The 21,971-nt window shown below is 39.4% G+C and overlaps 1 protein-coding gene across 1 annotated transcript in view; it reads right to left on the bottom strand.

The window, feature by feature from the left end:
* Window positions 1-2,078: 2,078 nt before the first annotated feature.
* Window positions 2,079-21,971, bottom strand: part of GRPR (gastrin releasing peptide receptor) — a 48,776-nt gene continuing 28,883 nt past the window's right edge. The window contains exons 2-3 of the mRNA XM_069100494.1: window positions 9,278-9,629; window positions 2,079-2,471 (exon numbers count right to left, since the gene is read on the bottom strand). Coding sequence (XP_068956595.1) covers window positions 2,079-2,471; window positions 9,278-9,629 — 745 coding nt within the window. The remainder of the gene's footprint in view (window positions 2,472-9,277; window positions 9,630-21,971) is intronic.

Raw genomic sequence — 21,971 nt, 5'->3', positions numbered from 1 at the left:
TCCATTACACTCATATACCACAACTTGTTCAGTCATTCCCCAGTTGATGGGCATCCCCTCAATTTCCAATTCTTTGCCACCACAAAGAGAGCTGCTATAAATACTTTGTACATGTGGGTCCTTTTCCCTTTCTTATTACCTCTTTGGGATAAAAAGTTAGTAGTGGTATTGCCGGATCAAAGAGTAGACAGTTTGATTGACTTTTGGACGTAGTTCCAAATTGCTCTCCAGAATGATTTGATCAGTTCACAACTCCACCACTTGATGTTCCAATTTTCCCACATCTCGATCATTTATCATTTTCCTTTTCTGTCATTTTCGCCAATCTGATAGATGTGAGGTGGTAAATCAAAGTTGTTTTAATTTGCATTTCTCTAATCAATGGTGATTTAGAGCGTTTTTCATATGACCATAGATAGCTTTAATTTCTTCATCTAAAAACCGCCTGTTCATCAATTGGGGAATGATTTGTATTCTTATATATTTGCCTTAGTTCTCTATACATTTGAGAAATGAGGCCTTTATCAGAAACACCTGCGGTAAAAAATGTTTCCCATCTTTCTGCTTTCCTCTAATCTTGATTGTATTGGTTTTATTTGTGCAAAAACTTTTTAAATAATCCATTTTGCATTTTATAATTTCCCTATCTCTTGTTTGGTCATAAATTCTTCCCTTCTCCATAGATGTGACAGGTAATCTATTCCTGGCTCTCCTAAATTGCTTATGGTATCACCCTTTATGTCTACAAAAGAATTTTTAAAAAAATTCTATGAACTCCTCACTTTACAGATAGATATTTTCAGCCCAGGGCCAAGGCTCTATTCAAGAAGCAAAGCAAAATAAGTGTTTGTCATTAAACAAAACTGAAAAGCATACTTCAACTTTTCCACACAGATTCTAGGAGAAATATGTGCTCCTGAAATGTAACAAGTGGAATTTTTGATGCTCTTTAGAGGGGGGAAGTAGGTGAACTACTTTTAACTGTAAACACATTTTTAATCAAATTCACTGGACTCCTTTCACATTTAAATGAATTGCCTTTATGAGGCAGACACAACAACCCCCCCCCCACCCTCCCTCAACCCCCAACCATAATTTTTTACATTTAAAAATTTACAGTACAAATAAATATTATATTACACATACACGTATTTAGCTCTAGGAAACAGGTAAAAGTTTTCAGTGTTTTTTTCTAAGTGTTTGTTTTTTCCTGATGACAAACATTATTTCTTAGCAATCAATCTTTTGTGGCAACCAAATGAAAGATACTGCCATCAGGTTAAGAATTCAGTCTTGTGAAGCTATGTATTCACATCACATAAGGGAGAGAACAAATACAGATAATTCTAAATTGTCTGCTTTACCTGTGGATTTAGTCAACAAGTATTTTCAAAGCTCCTAGTATGTACTAGGCAGGTTACTAGGCATGGAAGATACAAAGACAAAGAAGACAAAACAGTGCCTACCTTGGAAAAGAAATGCTCAGCAATTTTTATTGCTTCATTTTGTCTGGGTTTTCTCATTTGAGAAGGCCCCTCAGCTTCAACACTAAAGTATTAGACAGATGCATGTCAAACATATTTGCCCTGCTTGGTTCATAAACAGGCACTCCTCACTGGGGACAATAGATGTTTTTCCTGAAAAGACAGATCAAATCACATTTTAAGTGAATCAGCTCCCAGTGTAAAGGAAGACTGAAGAGGAAATATTTCCTAAAATGGATAATCGTCTCTCCTTTTGTTTTGCTTTGGGAAACTGAATAGTCATCTATGTGACTTGCTTAAAGCAGGCTATGCCTGCAAACTAGAGCCCCGGGCTATGTCCTACATTCCTTCATGTTTCTGAGACATCTCCCTGGGTCAGCCACAGCAGAAGATAGAAACACACTGCTATTGTCTCTTCGAGATACCCCCAGCTCATTCCTCATTCCCAGGTCCTTTCCACCAAAACCAGCTTCTCAAGGGTTTCAGGTGCTCTGCAACACGGAGACCTAAACTGGGGAGGGAGGGGACGGGGTGAGAGGAGCTAGACGCCCTCGAGGGCTCTTAGAGGGTGAAGCCGCCTCTCTTGGGGCAGCTCTACACGTGGCCCTCGTGGCAGACGTGGTTGCCATTGATGAGGCTGAAGGTGGCCACCGACTGATTGGTGCTCTTCAGCGAAGTCATGCACGTGGTGCTGCGCCCGGTGCTCTGGGCCCTCCGGAGCAGTCCCGGCCGGCAGCAGGAGAACTGGGAGTTGAATTGTTTCCTGAAACTCTTGCTCAGCAAGTAGAGAGCAAAGGGGTTGACGCAGGAGTTGGCGAAGGCCAGGAGCCGGGCGCAGATGCTGGTGACAAAGTGCAGCATGGAGATGTCCACCTCCGAGTAGTGGTAGGAGCGGTACAGGTAGATGACGTGGTTGGGCAGCCAGCAGACGGCAAACAGAGCCACGAACACCAGCACGGTCTTGGCCAAACGCTTTCGGGATTCGATCTGCAGAGCCCGGGGAGACACAGACAAGACAGACCCGGGATTAAAACGCGATGGACGGAGACGGAAAGGGTCAGCCACAGGGAGAGCTTCAAACGAAGCTGATTACGTGGCTTCCAGGATCGCGGGTAGCAATTCCAAGGAGAGCCCTCCAGGGTCTGTTGGCGCTGTTCTTTGGGGGTTCCTGCCCCACACCTAGTACTCAGGCCCAGTAAGGCTACCACACTGCTCTCTCGGCGGGTGGCACGGACTCTACCTGTGTCTCTTATTCCTTTCCCCTGACAAGCTCCACGTTCTGATCCCGCAGCAGGATTTGCCATAGAAGTAGGATAAGCCACCCTTTCCACCCTCTTAAAAACCTGTTTTAAAGAACAACTGGTTGCCAGCAAGGCTTTCATTCAAAGAATTGAATCATGGAGTGCCTTACATTATAGGATCCCAGACTCATAGGTAAAGGGGACCTTAGAGACAGTCTAATGCAAGTCCCTACCCACCCTTATTTTGAAGATGGGGAAACTGAGACTTTCAGAGGTTAAGTAATTTGCCCAATGGTAGACGGGCATTCATTTACAGAGCAGGGTTCTGAACCCAAGTTCTCTAACTAAAAAAAAAAAAAATAGCATACTCTCCACTGCATCATGTTGCCACCTCTGAGACAGGTACCTCACAGCATAACATTACTAGTAAAGAAAGAGGGAGACTAGGTGGCATAGTCGATAGAGTGCCAGGTATGGAATCCAGAAGACTTCATGAATGCAAATCTGACCTCAAACACTTAGCTGTGTGAACCTGGGAAAATCACTTTAACCTTGTTTTCCTCAGTTGCCTCATCTGTAAAATGAACTGGAGAGGGAAATGGTAAACTCCTCTAGTATCTTTGCCAAGAAAACCCAAAATGGGGTCATGAAGAGTCAGAAGTGACTGAAAGGACTTGATAAGAATTAGTTATTGATAGAACTCCTGACACAAGTAGCATGCAAGATATTCAGAATAAGGGGACTATGCTGTAATGCTGGCCTTGATCCCAAGAACAGAGATGACCTTACTTTAAACAAAAACAAAAACTAACCTCTATACTAAAATTACCTATATGGGGGCAATTTAGAAAGATTGCTCATTCTCAAACTATTTCTCCAACTCTCTGGCTACCGAAGCCCAGATTTCCATCATAACCCTGTTCAATTCTTTGAATGAAAGCTTTGTTGACCAGCAGTTGCTCTTTAAATCCAAGGACCAATTCGTTAATCCCTATTAATTGCTAACAATTTAATATAAGTTGCTTTCCTCCATGACCACCAGTCGTGATTAAATCATAGACAGATGATAAGAGGGAAGGAGAGATAATTTTAGACTGAGGGACATAGGGGAGGGTAAGGCTAGTGGATCCACCACACTGGGGAGCTGTGTATGGGCACTGAACCCTGGAGGGGGTGGGGTAGTGACATGGATTATACTTTTTTTTGCTCCATTGTAAAACACACTTACACAGTGTGGCACAGTGGATAGAGAACTGGTCCTGAAGCCAAAGAGACTTTGGCTCAAGTCTCATCTCGGACACATCCTGGCTGTAGGATCACAGGCAAGTGACAAACATCTGGTGCTTTAGGCAACTCTGTAAGTCACAGAGAAGGCACCAACTTGCACTTGTAGAGGAAGGTTTTACATTTGAGAGTTTCTTAGATCAGTGGAATCACAGGTCCAGTCTCAATTTTTGAAACATGTTGTTTATGATAAATCTTCTGAATAATAGACTATTTGGTGCCTAAACTATCCCTTTGAATTAGATAAAGGGCTTTTCCATACAATTATATGGAGTCTACTGTACCCACATTTCACAAACATAGTTTTCAGAAATGTAAATATGTTTGGACATAATATTAGATTCAATGACTTGTAGTTTTACATAAAAGGCCATACATCAAATTGATAATGTCAGTAAAAACAAAAAGTCAAATTCAATGTAGTGGTTGTAAAGAAATAGACCCACTTTTAAATTGTTAATAGAATGATGCAATCTGTCAACAATCAATAAATTACAATAATGATCATGCCCTTTGAGCCAATGATCCCATTAGTAGGCCCATATTAAAAGAATGCTATTAAAAGGAACAAAAACACCCTAGCTAAATAGAAATATTTATAGCAGCTTTATTAATAAAATAGCAAAAGACTGTAAACACCTGATTGTAAAGGGACCCTGCCCCGCCCCAGGGGCGGAGAAGAAGTCTAGTATAACCAGGAGCCCATATATGGTGATAAATGCTGTTGGGACTGATGATTGGGCGAGAAGGGTCGGGAAGGGCTATAAAGGCCCTAGGGCGGAAGTAGAGGGGAGACGCGAGACGAGAGACGCGATGTAATCAGTGGAGAATAAACACCCCCCAAAAACTCCCTCCGCTCTCTGTCTGGTGATTGTTCCCCTCAAGGGGCCGGTGACGACCGAAGACCCGGATATGGGTAAGTAGAGGACCGTAGGGCAGGTGAGGATTCCACGGGCAGAGGGACCCCGGCACCTGATATATTTAGGAATTGGGAAATAGCAGGATAAACTGCAGCCTATCACTAGAATGAAATATTATTGCACTATAAAAAGACAAAAAGGAGAGAGAGAAATATGGAAAAATTTATATGCAGTGATTCAGAATGAAGAATTCAAAATCAGAATTCTAGCCCACTCTGACTATAAAATAATCAACAATAAAATATTATTATATGGAAGAAAAAAATTAATAGAAGCAGAAACAATATCATTTTGGTAAAATGCATATAATATTTTTCCTTTTAGCAAGCTGAATAATTGGAAATTTTTTAATTTTACATGTGTTTTTTTCTCATTTGTTTATAATAAAAACTTATTTTGAAATAATTTATATAAAGGACATACTTCTCAATGAGCATGGACAGTTTTCCCTGACCCTGTGGACAGCTTTCTATTTTATGAGATGACTTAGATGCCTCTTTTGGGGGCCTGGTCTACATGTCATCCCCAAGTACTCATGTGAACTTATGTGTCCCATATTTATGACAGCTAACTGCTGGGTTGCCTGCTCTGAGTTTATAGGTATCCTTAAATCATATTCAAGGCCTGTGCTAAAACAGACAGGGCCTTTCTACCCAAGTCAGGCCACTGCAGTGTTGTTCTCACAATTCTTTAGATTAAAAAAGATACTTTTTTGGGGGCGGTGCATTGGGAGATAAAGGGAAGTGTAATATTTTAGCACCTTCAACCATGGTCTCTCCTACTTCACCCCCTCTCCTTACTCTGTCACAAAGTGCAAGGTTCAAGCAATTTTTCCCTAACAGGTGGTAGTATTCAAATTGGTTGAATAAAATATAAGTTGACAATAAACATTTAAGAAAGCGCCACTCCTCCCAATCATGTGACTTTCTCTAGACTGGAAAGATCAGTTTTCATAATTTGCTTATATACTGAATTTTCATTGAGAGGACTCTTCATGGTGAAGGGGCAAAATATGGTGTCTTTGATTTTGTCCTTGATTTTCAGGGCTGCTCTAGAGGGGCTGGTGGGCACACGGGTAAGTGGCAATGGAAGAGGTATCTTGATCCCCCCCCCCCACCTTTGGCTATTGATAGTTAATGAGACATATAAATATAATAACTTAAAATACACTGGTGGCAGCCTGGATAGTGGATGGAGTGTCAGACTTGGAATTTAGACTAAACTAGGTTCAAGGCCGATTTCTGACATATACTGACTGTGTAACCAGGGGAGTTATTTAACCTCTCAGTTACAGAGTAGGTGCTCACTTGCACTGGTAGAACAAATTTCCTCACAAGGAGGTCTCTCTGCCAAAGGGCGGTATGGGGCCCCCTGAAGGCACTGAGACCCTTTTAAAGGGTCTGCAAGGTCAAAGCATTTTCATAGTCATACTAAGATGTTTTAATTTCTAATTCAATAAGTATCGATAGATAAATCCCACATAAAAAATTCTTCAGGGTGCTTGATAATTGTAAAGAGTGTAAAGGGGTCCTGAGACCAAAAAGTTTGAATGATGAAATCATAGATTTGGACCAGAATAAACAAATAACACCCTAAAAAATACACTACAAAACAAACCTTCTTCTTCTTCTTCTTCTTCTTCTTCTTCTTCTTCTTCTTCTTCTTCTTCTTCTTCTTCTTCTTCTTCTTCTTCTTCTTCTTCTTCTTCTTCTTCTTCTTCTTATGTGGTATATGTTATCCTCAAAGATCTGAACGGGTGTATGACTCATATGACCTCAATATATGGTTTCATGAAAACAGTTTCAAGAAATATTCTTGTCTTGCTTCTGTTGTAAGAGGAAAAGCCATTTTTTTTCTAAAGGTGGAATAAGGGAAGGAAATGATATGCCTCCCTGAGGGGCATTTTCAGAGGACAATTTCATCAAAATCTCCCCTCCGACCCTCTGACCTCCATAACCTTGACAACAAATTGGATGTTGTAGGGTGAGGCCTCCAATTGAGCCAACTCTTTATTGAAATGGTGTCTGTATCCTTCTCTGCCCTAAAAGCTGGAACTTACACGTCTAAGCTGTAAAGTGAGGGAGAAAGGAGAATTGTATGATCAGCAGGATCTCCATTTTTACCAGTTTTTATTGGAAATGAAATCATGGGCTTCTTTTTCTTTAACTGGTCTTGGATGTGTTGCACGGGGAGGTGGGTGAGGAGGCATAAATGAAAGTGAAAAGATGATGTGAAAAATTTCCTTAAATGTTTTACTGAGGTCTTCTCTGTTAGAGAACAATTATGCAGGACAAGGGGGATTATTCTTCCATGACAGCCTTCCTCCTGAGATAGGAATTCAGGCTCTTTCAATGGTCCCTGTCAGGGTTGAGCCTTTTGGTTGCTGATACATAGCAAAGTCAAGGGGGGAGGAGAAAGATGTTAGGAGGCACTTCCTGCTTCTTACTCCCTAACTCACAGGCTTGTCTTTACTTCAGAGGATCGTTGATTTAGAGTTATCTAGTTCAACCCTCTCATGCTACAAATGGAGAAACAAAGTGCTTTGACTCCAAATTCAGCACTCACCTCAAGAGGACTAAATGAGATAATGGCTGTGATTATATGTATATATTGGGCTATTTCTTCTTTGCAACTAAGTTCTAGAACTAAGTGTTCTAAAGGTGAAAGAACCCTAAGCTGGAACTCAAGAACAGCTAGGATTGAGTCTCAGCCCTGATACTTATCAGAGAGTCAACAACTGAGAAATTGTTGTTCACCCTTCATTTTCTTTCAAAGAGGATCGATGACATCATGGAGTGACGGCTTTTCTTGCATGTGAATTGGATTTAAGAGACGCACAAAGTTGCCAGTCTCATTCTCTGTTTTAGACTTATCAGATTCCCGTGCAGCTGGTCAAGCCCAGGAAAGAATGCGTTGGATGGCCCTGGAATCTCTGATGTCTGACTAAGCTCCTGCTTCAATCACCTTCATGGCTGTTGGAACAAATTGGTCTCATCTGCCCATTCCACCAGCGAAGGTCTGCACATACTTGAGGTAGACATCCCTCCTAATTCATGGGAAGGTTTGAGGCCTGTTCGTTACCCTCAACCTGGCTTAGTCCATCGCCAAGATGGTTTTATTAGGTTTTACTGTACATGCTACAGCTTCTTGAAAACACAGATGAGAATTGGGTGGACACCAAAGGTAGATGAGCAGCAGAAGGTGCTAGACCTCCCAGCACCCATATATTCCAACTTAGAAACAGGATGAACAAAGACTCGAGTCCAACTCCCTCATTTTACAAATAAGTAAAACCAGGATTTGAACTCAGTTCCTCTGACTCCAAATCTAGCACTTTCCCCACTGCAGAACAAACTATGTGGCCTTGGGAAATGCATTTAAGCAACCTGAGCCTCAGTTTCTTTATATGTGAAATGGACATCATTGTGAAGATAGAATTAAATGATATGGGTAAAGCGTTTTGTAACTGTAAAATTCTATATATGTATATTATCTATTATTATTTCTTTACCTCCCTTTACAACAATCTCTCTTTTTTTTGCTGGGCAATTAGGGTTAAGTGACTTATCCAAGGTCACACAGTTAGTTTTTGTGTTAAGTGTCTGAGGCCAGATTTGAAATCAGGTCCTCCTGACTCCAGGGCTAGTGGTCTATTCACTGCACCACCTAGCCGCCCCAACAATCTCTCTTTCCAAAAATAAATACTTATTATAATAATTTTATCATATGCCCCCATCAACACTTCACACAGTGGCAAGCAAGACACTAAGAATGAGCCTAACTACATTTTCAGGATATTAGGAGAAGGGGAGCAACCAATCTATTTATAAACTACCTCCTAAATTGAAATGAAAAAATTCTTTTAAATATTAAAACCCCCAAAGTCTCATTAACTTCCTAGATGAATATAATAGTGGCTTAATTATCATATCCTTTTTTTTGGAAGGGGAAGGCAAGGTAATTGGGATTAAGTGACTTGCCCAAGGACACACAACTAGTAAGTGTGATTAAGTGTCTGAGGCTGGATTTGAACTCAGTTCCTCCTGACTCCAAGGCCCCTATACCACCTAGCTGCCCCAATTATCATATCTCTAAAAGATGCTGAACTAGATGCTGTGGGTACCTGGGTCACTTATACACAAGATAAGGCTTCCTAAAACTTTTAGGTTGACTTGAAACATCGCTAAACCTTACTTAATGTACCATTCATCCAAAAATAAAACATTTGCCTGGTATGCAACCACCTGAAATGTTTCTACCTATATATTATTCATTAGGTGTCAAAGAGATCCAAGTCATGGCCCAAAGACACCTCTAGTGAGAAATAAAGGCATCTTTAAAAACCTACCTGCCTTCTGACATGTATGTTCCCTTCCACTGGCAAATTGTAAGCACTCCGGATCAAATTCTTGGCAATGAAATAATAATACACAGAAATTATGAACAAGGGAATAATGTAGAAGATCAGAAAGGAAGCCATTGAGTGGATTTTGGGGTGCATCTCATTGGAATGGGGGTACGGTGCACAGCTGACAAAGGTTTGATTGGTGCTCTGCTCATAAAATGGGCGCAGATCAGAAAACACGGCTTCAGGAATGGCAAGCAACATGGAGATGATCCAGATAAAAGCCGCTTTTAAGCAGATCTTCAGCAGGGCATGGGAGGCTTGAATATCCATTGGTCGAACAATAGCTTTATACCTAGGGCCAAGAAAGAGAAACCATTAAGGCTCTGAGAGTCACCTTTTTATTTTTAGTTTATTCTACGCACCTTTGTCACAAAGCATCCCATCAATGACAGGCCATTTGCACACTTCACAGAAGGTAAAGTTATTTTAAGAAAAACAAAGACAAGACCATTGTTGTTTCTTTTCACGGTTTTGTGGCAGACAGAGTCCAGAGAGACTCCAGTGCTTGCCTTTTGTATGGGTGTGACCAGAACCTCCCTGAGCCTCAGTTACTTCAATAAAATGAGGATAATAATACTTGTCCCTTGAATCCATTAGGGTTGTTATGATGATAAAATAAAATGAGATGATGTCCATAAGATGCTTTGTAAAATTTAAAAACTTTAAAATGCTGGTTGTGTTTAACCACTACTAAAACATGTATAGATATGATGTTTATAAAGGAAAAAGGGAGGAGTGATTTTTTTAACCTAAGGCAAATTCTAAGTTATTTAAATATTGTTTTAGTTTTTGAAAACTGCCTTTTCAGTTTTGGAGAGAATACTGAATCAGGTAAGTCATACATGGCCATATAGGATCATAAATTCAGAGGTAAGAAGGACCTTGGAGGTCATCCTGTCCAGCCCTTTCACTTTAGAGCTGAGAAACTAGGGTCTAGATAAGTTAAACGAATCACTTAAAATAAGACAGATCTTAAATGGCAGATTTAGACTGAGGTCCTCTGACTCCAAATCCATCACTCTTTCCTTGGTACATTACAGCCTTACCATTAGCACAACATGCTCCATAATGGAAGCTGGGGCACTATGGTGACAACTTGGAGCTTGATGCTATGACAGGGGTAGAAGCATGCCACCCTGGATGTTGGCATCCTAGGATAAAGCCTTCATCTATCAGTATTGGGTTATGGCTGCAGTGCAGATTCAGTATATTCTGTTCTACTTTCTCTTCATGATTTTCATTAGTACAATTTAACTTCTTTCTCCTGTGTGCTTTCGTTCCATCATTTAATTTTTTTCTTGCTTGCTTAATATACAGGAAAGAAGACGCCATGTTTAATATTGAGATTGTGAATATTGGCAGCCTGAGATGTGTCTGAATTTTTTCTGGTGTCTATTCACACTATGATGGGAAATATAGGATGGAAAGAAATTGCTATGAGTTCAATATTGAATTCCAAAATTAATTTTAGATAAGATGGAAAGAAAGTACTATGAATTATTGAATTCATAGTAGCAATTTTTCATTCAATAGATATTCTTCATTTACTGTGGAGAGTCAGACCCAGTGCTGATAGATCAAATCTTTACCCTGAGGTGCCAATGTATTGGTGATATGTTTATGTCCCTGGCATAGGATCAGCTTGCCTACCCAGCACATTTCAGTGGCTGAGGCAAATTTCAACCACCATCCACATCCCTGACAGGGTCTGATGATCTAATGAGAGTGGGTTTATTCCACTGTACTTTCTGGGCTAGGGGCAAGACATAAGGGAGAACTGATGGCAAAGATAGTTTCCATCTCCCTCTTTTCTCACATCCTCAGTCGCAGTAAAATCTTTTAAGACAAAGACTGTCTCACACTTCTGTGGTTGGTCACCAAAGACAGCACCCAGAACAGAATTAGCACTCAAAGTTTTGGATAAAATAAACAATCAATCCACCAACATTGTCCTTATACCCATCCCCTATTCACCTGTTGTAATGAGCTGAGGGGACTCTATCACAGAATTGGGATCTGCACAGGCATTGGCACAACATTGTTAGGCTGAACCTAATCAATTTAGTCCATTTAGCTTCTCTATACTAGGAGCTCTCCATGTACCAGCTGGTCAGTTCCCACTCCCAGATCCTCTTACCTTATGATTTAGAGTTGCTTTTTGCCTATGTAAAACCCACTCCCTTGCTACATCTCCCCATGTTCTCTTCTCTGTCCAACCTAGCCCTGATTCCTAGTTTTCTGTTCTCCTCTGACCTCTGTTTACACAGTGCCCAATCTATTGGCATAAACTCTCTTTCATCTCATATTCCCTTCTCACAGTCCCTCCACACCATCCATACGCACTGAACCTTAGCTTTCTCCTGAATATGCCACATCTCTTGGCACTGTCTACAAGACCAGTTCATCCTTTTCACAAATTCCATGACACAAAGGGCCAGGAGGGAGAGCTGCCATTATCCCCACATTCGTTTCCCCACTCAGCCCCTTCCTCCCTTTCATTAAAATTCTTCCCACTCTAGACAAGATGCTTTGTGTAGCTGTCTGTGGCTATGCCAAGGTGGCTCCATCTAGGTGGACCACTGACCCACATCCCCAATTAGGTCAGTTAGTTCCTATCAACCTTTTTCTCCACTCCTAACCCTGTTCCCTTTAAACACTCTAGCTTCCAAGTTCCTCAACCTTTTCAACACCCATTATTTGTCTCCAGTCTATGTCACCTAGTTAGCTCATGCCTTCACTTCCTCTTTTGATCTACTTCCATCTCTGATTTTATTATTATTTCCTAATTATATTAATTATATTTTAATCATAAGCCAGAATTCTTAGTTACTGATTATCCTGTGGGTTGCACAAAAATTTACATTAAAAAGGAACCATATTATTTGAGAAAAATTGGGAATCACTAGACTAAGTGACATACAGAAGAGCTATTTTTATATAATGGCTACTTTTATTCTTTATATTTCTTATATCATCTATAAATAATCTTCCATTTCTTTATGAAGGATTGTGGGAATAACAATCAAGGATCTCTCCATGAGTGTTTACTCTTCCAATAATTGTTTACTCTCAATACTTTGAACAAAGCCATTGCATTCCAGTTACAATGCATTCCTCACCTTTCTCTCTTTACTATCTTCCTCCTCTCAGTTTACATCCATCCTACATTTTGTAAAAGGCAAAGTTGAAGTTCTAATCTTCATTGAAGTCTTCCCTGACCACTTTAAACTTTCATTACTTCTTCCAAAAACTCTCCAACATTTATTATCTCTACCAAGGTTTCCTAACCCAAAGTATACTGTGAGATAATGAAATATGTGTATTTTCCTACTTTGAATCATTCTGCCTTCAATAGCATTAGCAGACAGGTTTTTAGCAATTTGAGGGAGGAACTAGGAGCTGCATATAAGTGAGGAGACATGAATGGGAGAGCACAATACGGGAATAGGAGTCAGATTTTTATCTTTTTTTTTAGAAATAGGGATTATAACAGATGGTGATTTTATTGGTATAGGGCATTCCCAACTGAGAAAACTTCTATTAATACAGATTGACAACTTTTCTGCAACCGGTAGTCTTAAAGAGTTACTAAGAAGTTAAGTGACTTTTCCAGGGTCACACAGTCAGTATGAATCAGAGGCATGACTTTAGCCCAGCTCTTTCTTAGAGCTCTTAGGTGGCCTCTCTGTCTACAGCAAAATACTTCTCATAGTCCAGAAACCAGGACCTTTGGTAATAATATTTTTATGGATTGTAAAAATTTGTCATGGACCAGTCCACAGATGAGAAAATGGGAATTACTGGTCTATATTAACCATTTCACACTTATAAATAGGTCTGAGCTGTCAGCAATCTTTTTGTTGGATATATTTTTTTTCCTGAATTATAACCTTCTTGAGGACAAGGAACATGTCTTATATTTTCTTTCTGCCCTACCTGCCTTGCCTATCACAAGTAGATGTTAAAGAACTGCTAAACTGATTGATTTATTTTTTTAAATGCAGGAGCTCTTTCTTATACTCAAATTTTTACAGATGGGAGGGCAAGTCCAACTTTACAGACTTGTTCAGTTGGGATTATGCTACGGTCTACAGTACATAGAGAGATAATAAAAGAGACAGCGTGGTACTGTGGGAAGAGTAATATATATGGCCAGAAGTTCTCAGTTCTAATTGTGACTTTGGCACTTGTTATCAGAGTAACCTTGAATAAGTTACTCTATTGAAATTTATGTTGATTTTGTGACCCATTGGTCCCAGCCATGCTTCTCAATCAGTGTTGGGGGAAGTGTCACCCAATCCCTTGATATTTGTCATGCCAATTCACCCCCGCTACCTGTGATCTTTGTACCCCTACCTGCAAAATGTCACATTATTGCTATCTTAGGAAGGAGCTAAGATGCAAAGGCTCAACCTGTTTTGCCAATTTAATTTTGCCATTTAGGAAAGCTGAATTGTTTTAAAGTTATGTATAAAACTTGGTACTACCTTGAAGCCAATGCTGATCAGACCCTCAATGTGTTTCTACCTTGACATGCTAATAATAACCTGTTTTTTAATTTTCTTTGTCCTGAGTTTTGTCTCATTAATCATGGTGAAAGCCCAAATGAAGAACTTTACTTTCAATAGCTCTCCCTCTCTTGGCTTAGTTCCTCATTCATAAAATGAGGCAGTTGTATCGGATAAAGTCTAAGGTCCCCTCTAGTTAAAAATCTATGATCCTATTATACACCTATACCCACCATGAAATGGAGGTTCATTAGAACATGCTTTCTTCTCAAAAGCATTCCTGCTTTTCTTTTTCTTGTATAAAACTTGAAGAAGTGGAGGGATAAGCTTTCTTCGATGCTGAGTTCTAAGACCTTCTGGCATAGAATGATTCACTGGCTGACTGACTAAATGAATGAATGAATGAAAAGGGATGTATTAAGTATTTACTATATGAAAGCATCGTTGTTAAAGGTCCCAGCACTTTGCTTAATTATCTGCAATTCCCCATGAAGTCAGGCTTGCTAGTTGTTTTTATCTCTACTCTACATAGAATGTGAAGTTTTAGAGAATGAAACTCTCTCTGTCTCTCTCTCTCTGTCTCTCTTCTCTCTCTCCCTCCCTCCTTGTGCCATACACACACACACACACACACACACACACACACACATATATACACACACACTCCTATATATGTGTTTATATGTATATACACACACACATACATATTCCCTTAATGATAAAATAAGTTTGCTCCTCTGAACAGTAATATATACCTGCAACTATTTATGCAAACAACAAAACAAATACTTTTTTTGTCTTTTTACCCCCAGGAAAGATTTTGTGTAGAAATACTTACATAAATGAAGAAAAGATTTTTGAAGAATGGACTTATATAAATGCAAAGTAGTGATCATCTTGGCGTATAATCTAAATATGCTCTGCTGCCTACTGCGGCAAAATCTCATTAGCAGAGCACTATGTTATAGCATATAGAGTTCAAAACTTGGCCCCGGACCAAGGAAGACTCTATTTACAGAATAAGCAAATCACTAGAAATTAAATCATAAAGCATTTCATTGAACTATAATAACAAAATCTAATGAATCGATGCAACGAGAAACACTTCCTCTCACGGATTCCTGCTCCAATGGAGGAAAGGGAAACAAATCCCTGAGAAGGAAACGTGCTTCAAAGATGCTAGAAAAGGTTGTCCAGGGGGTTGCGATGGAGCTGTTGTCTGAGAAATTCTTTGACTCTTTAGATATCAATCATCACGACTCAGCTACAGTCGTTCCCAGTCAGCTCTACCTTGGCAGCCACAGTTCAGTTCCAATGTGGTCCCTCTACCATCAGCAACTGAAGTCCCATCTCTTCGGTCATGACTTTATTCAGATGTCACCCCAGCCATCATTTCAGGCTTCTTCTATTTGGCTCAGAAAAACTTCATTCCTCTTCTTCTTTCTTCTGTTTCTGCTTCAGCTAAGTATTCTGTATACTATTGATAAATCTCTTTTACAATCAGTTCTTTCAGGGTCTCTCCAGAGCCATATGTCATGGAGCTATACTCAGATTAAATAGTTAGATAGACAGACATAGATGATAGATAGATGATAGACAGATGATAGATAAATAGTAGGTGATAGGCAGATACAGGTACAGAGAGATGATGGATAGATAATAGATAGGTAGCATTGATTAAGGACTTACTATGTGCTAGGCACTGTGCTACAAATAACACCCTACCTATATCAAGGAACTTACATTCTAGTGGCAAAAGACAGTGCATGCAAAGGAGGTGAGGTGGGGGCAGGAAAATATATCTGTGCAGGAGCAATGAAATAGGCCAGGTAAGGGCAAAGAAGAGGGGTCAGGAGGGGGGAGTCCAGGCTTGAGTGAGGTGAAGCATAGCTAGGGTCCTTCCTGAAAAGGTGGTCCCAGGGAGGGAGTCCCAGTCAGGAGAGGGGTGCTTCAGAGTGGAGGTTTCTGTAGGGGAGGAGAAAAACCAGTGAGAGAATTCTGGTGTGACAAGCTATTCTTTTCCATGTTTTACCACTTTACTAAAGTTATATCGAAAGAAGCCCCTCAGGCAGACACGATCCTGCCCCTTTTCTTCTCTCCATCATTCTCATCACATTCTTGTCATCTTGTCTGTCTTTTTTTCACATCCATCCCCTCCACGGGGGATTTCCCTTTGTCTCACTCACAGATGATGTAGAGATCCCAGATTACAGGAAGTGTGACCTCTGGAAAGGTCTGTACTGTCTCCTTTTGCGTTTGGGGTCAAACCAACTCCTGTCATGGTAATTCTAAGAATTAGAGCCTGGATATTTACATTTTCCTGAAGTCCCTTTCTGTCTCAGGAAGGCTCTAGTTAAGCTAGGAGTCGCTGAGAGACAAGGGCATAAGCTAGCTATTTGCCAGCACAGTAAACATTTGTCCTCCTTAAAGATGTAAATGGAAAGACACTATTTATTTTTATTACAGCTATTAATATTATTAAAGGCAACACCCTGACTCCCAAACATGCAGAATTAAAGGGAGGTGGAAACTTAGACATCAATTTGAAGAAACTCTCACATTACCTTTGAATGCTGAAGAAGGTTGAGTCATTTGGGAACCCCTAACCAATCAACTATAAAAAAAGAGCTTAGATTTTTCACTGTCCTAGTTGGATGATATAATTCTACAGGTCAATACTAACTTGGTAAGTGATCCTTTGAGACTAGGTATATCTAAGATGAATTATTATAGGTTCTAGTAGAGATGCTTAAAATAGAAAAGAGTAAACTCTGTAAATAAGTTAGGGCTTAGAAAGGGTGCAAACACTGAGGCATAAGTAGGTTATTGGCCATGCCTCAAAAAAGTTGTGAAAGGGAAAACAAATGACAAAAGTCTTGTTAGGTTTCTTCTGCAAATTTATGAGTAGGAAAGTTTCTAGAACACTGAACAGTATTCTGCTTGCTTCACCAAGAATGTAGAAAATACAATAAGTATTTCAATACTTTTGTACTTAATGGATCCAGTGCCTGTCCACAGTGAATGTTCTGATTTAGAATCGTGTCCATCCAATGGTACCTCACCATATGGAAAACAAATATTCTTCATTTATTTGAGTCTTCCTGGGGGGTAGCATGGCATGATGGATACAGAGCTGGATTTTGAGAGAGGAAGGACTGGATCCAAAACCCACTTCTGACATTTAACCAGCTGTGTGACCATGGCCAAGGCTTCTGTAATATTGGGATGTTACTATCTGAAGTATCAACCTCATAGGGTTGTGAGGGTGAAGTGAGACAATGTGTGGTACTTTACAAACTTTAAATCATGTAAACATCAGTCGCCATCATAACATTCCTGTGTGATTTTCTAGGATGATGTTATCAGTGGAATTTTTCTTCCACCTATTTAGACCTATTTTAGCCTATCTAGACCAAAGTCTAGTCCCTCTTCTGTGATCCTGGCAAACAACTTTGTCAAACATAGGCTTCCCTGCTTCATTTCTCTCTTCACAATAATAATCATGTGATCCTTGAGTGATATTTTCTCTATTGCTTTTATTGTCTTTTAACACATGCAAAGGAAACTTCTTATGGGATTTGGATCTAGTCCTTCTCTCAAAATCCAGCTCATTATCCATCATGCCATGCTACCTCCCAGGAAGACTCAACTAAATGAAGACTATTTATTTCCCACATGGTGAGGTACCATTAGACAGTTACCTTATTTTGACAAGTAGAATATATTTTTTAAAATCAACAAACAATAAATACAATAGAATTTTGTATTCTTTGAGTCAATTGTGTGTCTGTGAAGGTATGATCTGCTATACTAAACATCATCTGTGAAAAATGCTTTTTTCATTCTTCTATCAAGGACATACTCAATACATGCAGGGAACATTCTCCAAGTAGACGGCACAGACATGAAAAAAGAGGAATCTTATGCATTAATAGTCACTAAGGTCAAATTCATTGATCTTTGTGAGTAATAATATCACCCATGATGATTTCTATTCCTTGAAATCTTCCTCATTTTGAAATGTCTTGGAAGTGGGTCCTCAAGAGTCATTAAAATTTTATTACCTCCACCATGAGCTTCCTTTGTGTGCCCTTGGACAGTAGCAGCCCTTCTTCCTCTTTTCCCCCAAGATTTATTTGCACTTTCAGAAGTTCTGGTAATGAGATGTTAGAGCCCAATATTATAGTTCTGCTTCCTCATGTCTATTTGTTGTCTCCCTTCCATTTTTGTCTGTCATTGTCCTTTAGCTGCTTTGACATAGTGAAGTCCTCACACCCAGCATTCTGCGGGCTTGCCTGTTCCTCCACTGATTTTGTAGTTTTGGAGAGGCAGTATGCCTCATGGTCTTTCATTGCCCATTCTGCAATGTTTGTAATGTTTTATTTAAACTTGGACTCAAAGTTGGTGCTGCCATTCCTTGTCACTCATCTTCACATGGCAAAACAGTTGTGTATTTTCTCCCTTCTGGGAACTCTGGCCTCTTTGTGGTGGTGTCTTATAAAATTTTCTATGACACTAGAGTCTAATTCTTCTAGGAGGCCCCAGTAAGTATATATACTTGGTGAACCAGCTTCTGGAAGTTCATGATATCATTTGGTCAGTCAGTCCTGCTCTTCTGCTAGCATAACTTCCAAGAACCCAGGCTCACTCTCACATCATGATGAAGCATCTTTCAAATACTATCTAATAAGTCAGTAAATTAATCCAACATACCTTTAGATATAGGCAAATAAACAAAAGTGCACATTTCAATTTTTGATTACATTAAAATGTCTCACTATGACATACTTTCCTAATTACATATTTTATGAAAGTGAGCATCAGAGTGGACTAGTTTTCTTTCTTGAATTTAACAAAAATATCTTTAAAGTTTGGTGATCTTAAATTGAATTTTTAATTATCTTCAGAAAATTCTTTGTGGGCAAATGCATTATAAAGAATTGTGTGTTGGGGCAGGCAGGTAGCACAGCGAGTAAGAGCACCGGCCCCAGTGTCAGGATGACCTGGGGAATCGAATCCGGGCTCAGACACTTAGCACCCACCCAGAAACACCTGGCCGTGTAACCTTGAGCAGGTTACTTAACCCCAATTGCTTAGGGGCGGCCAGGTGGCTCAGCGAGTAAGAGCACCGGCCCCAGTGTCGGGATGACCTGGGGATCGAATCCGGGCTCAGACACTTAGCACCCACCCAGAAACACCTGGCCATGTGACCTTGAGCAAGTTACTTAACCCCAATTGCTTTAAAAAAATTGTGTGTGAAAACTCAGAAGATCATATTATGAAATATGGATTATCATTTAGAACAACGGAATTTGAGAACTGGAATAGATTTTAGGGATTATCTAATCATAGCCCATCCCCTATTCACTTTTAACAGTTGAGGAAACTGAGAGCTGGAAAGGTAAAAAGGTTTTTCTCTGGTCACAAACCAAGTTAGTTGCAAAACACAGACTAAAATCCAAGGCTTCTACTCTAGTATGTCTTGATTTCTGTATTCTTCAAAGAAAATATAAAATTAAGGATGAGTTCTTGTTATCTATGTTTTAAATTTTTACCTTGATATCTAATGGGAACACTATGCCATTTTAATTAACATTTCATCCTCACTAACAGCAAAATATCAGTAGCCATAGTTTTGTAATAGCAAATAGCAAATGGAAATAAAGTGGAGTCCATATCCATTAGGAAGTAGCTAAACAAGGTGTGATATAAGGATGTAGTGGAAAGCTATTGCTCATAAGAAATTACAAATATGTGAAATTCTGAAAAACATGGGAAGTTCTACTTTAAATAATTTAGGATAATGAGGAACCAGGAAGGAGGGAAATGTGTGTATACATATATATGTACCCACAATACACATACATGTATGTACATATATAGAAATAGATAAGATAAATATGTGTGTGCATGTATGTGCACATATAGATATATGTGTATACATGTGTATTTGTACACATGCTGCACACATATTATATGCATGTGCATGTACACTGTACACACATATTGTATGCATTTACATGTGTACGTATACTGTATATACACACATATTTTATGCATGTGTATGTGTATGTATGCTGCATATACACACATTGTATACACGTGTGTACACATACTGTATATACACACATCGTATACATGTGTGTATGCATACTGTATATACACATATTGTATACATGTGTATACACACATATTGTATATGTATATATATAATAGATGCATATGCATACACACATATGTGGTTTGTTGTGGTTCAGTCATGTCTGACTCTTTGTGACCCATCTGGGGTTTTCTTGGAAAAGATAGATGAAGAAACTGAGGCAGACAGGTAAGTTACTTACCCAGGGTCACACAGCTAGGGAGTTTCTGAGGCCAGATTTAAGCTCAGGAAGAGGAGTCTTCCTCTATGCACTGTGTCACCTAGATGCCTTATAAATCACTACAGTTCCAAAAATTAGAATAACACTGAAATGCAGCCAATTCTGAGTAATGTGAGATTTAATCTTGCCCCTGTCGAATATATGATGGTAATATGTCCCTTCCCTCAGTAGAGAGATATGTGTGGGGGGACTACTGATGTAGGACACGACATACGTTATTTTACTCCTTTCCTATGCTGTTAGTTCTTCTGTGTTGCTTGCTTAGCTATGTCACAAAGCAGAGTTAAAAATGGTGAAGAGAATGATATTGGGGACTGACTGTGATGCAAAAACAAAAGATAAGACTATTAAAAATAGTTAAAGACTAGTAATGATGAGTACTAGTTCTAGTACTTAAGAATTCCTGAAAATTCTTTAAGAAAAGAAAGTTATTTTTAAAGTTGAAGCTTCCCCAGGTCATAGGATTCAGTATTAAGGTAATGTGAGAAGTTAATAATTTAAAGCCTATATAGAAAAATACTTTTGTGAACATGAACAAATATGTCCCCAACATTATACAGTGGTATCCCAAATGTCAGTGCAATTTTAAACCATTAAAGTTTCAAAAAACTCATTTTACAGATGAGAAAAACTGAGACAGAAAGGAGATAAGTGACTTGCACAGGGCCACAGAGAGAATAACCATCTGATGTGCCATTTGAACACAGGGCTTCCTGACTCCCAGTCCGATGCCTTATCCACTACACTACAGTTATCCCACCTACCTCATGACTTTCTTCATTGTGATTTTGAATATATCACTAGTACACATAAGAAATTAAATGGGAAATTTTGGAGAGTTTTGTAGAAGCTGCCGATGACATGCAATGGCCAGCAAATGACATAGAAAAAGTTTAGAAACTCAGAAATACATAAAATAGATTGTTGTACTGTATAATATCAACATATCTTTTATTAACATAATTTAGACTTCATCTTTGGTATGAAGGGAGGGTGAAAATATTTTACATGGATTCTCCAGATTACAGGGGTGCCATGTCCCTGAATTGGTAATAAGAATTTGAAGACTCCCTGCTTTGAAAATAAGCTCTGCCCCCTAATAGGCTGAATGTAATCACATGGAGCCTTGGTGGGAGGAGTTTGCTGAAGGGTGGAGCAGAGCCCACAGAAAGATGGGAGTCAGAGCTAGACTAGACAGTTGGGAAGAGAGCACACTTCCCAGAGAGACAGATAGGCTTGTGAGTAAATATTGGTCTTGTGTTGGTTTGTGGGAAGGCTAAAGAATGCTGTGGCTCTCTGTGCTTTTGCGGCTTATTAACTTTGCTACTATGATGGAATCAGCTTACTGGTTTGGGGATTTAGTTTTCTGGTGTCTGAATAAATGTTTTGCTTCTGTCTTATTTATGGAGAGTCTGTTATATTTTGTGATTGAGCACCATGCGAGTATATTTATAGTGATCATGGGCGCTGTCTATACTGCATTGGCACTATGGCCCCTAACCCTCACAATGCAGAAGGGATAATTGTTTCTCAGATATAGGAAGGGAGCAGAGGGACTCCAAGTCAGATGCCTTAATCTGCTCAGGAAAACTAGGAAACCAGGCTGTCATGGGGAGAAGTTGAAGCTGTGGGCTTGAGGAGAGAAAAGAGAGTTTGAAACTTGTATTGAAGGCAATATTATATATATATATATATATATATATATATATATATATATATATATATATATATATATATATATATATA

The sequence above is a fragment of the Petaurus breviceps genome, unplaced genomic scaffold (assembly GCF_028583685.1).
Source record: "Petaurus breviceps papuanus isolate PSGF00001 unplaced genomic scaffold, PetGlider_PUasm1.0 419, whole genome shotgun sequence".
Taxonomy (NCBI): Eukaryota; Metazoa; Chordata; class Mammalia; order Diprotodontia; family Petauridae; genus Petaurus; species Petaurus breviceps.
The sequence above is the reverse complement of the archived record's forward strand: the minus strand, read 5'-3'. Positions and strand labels throughout refer to the sequence as shown.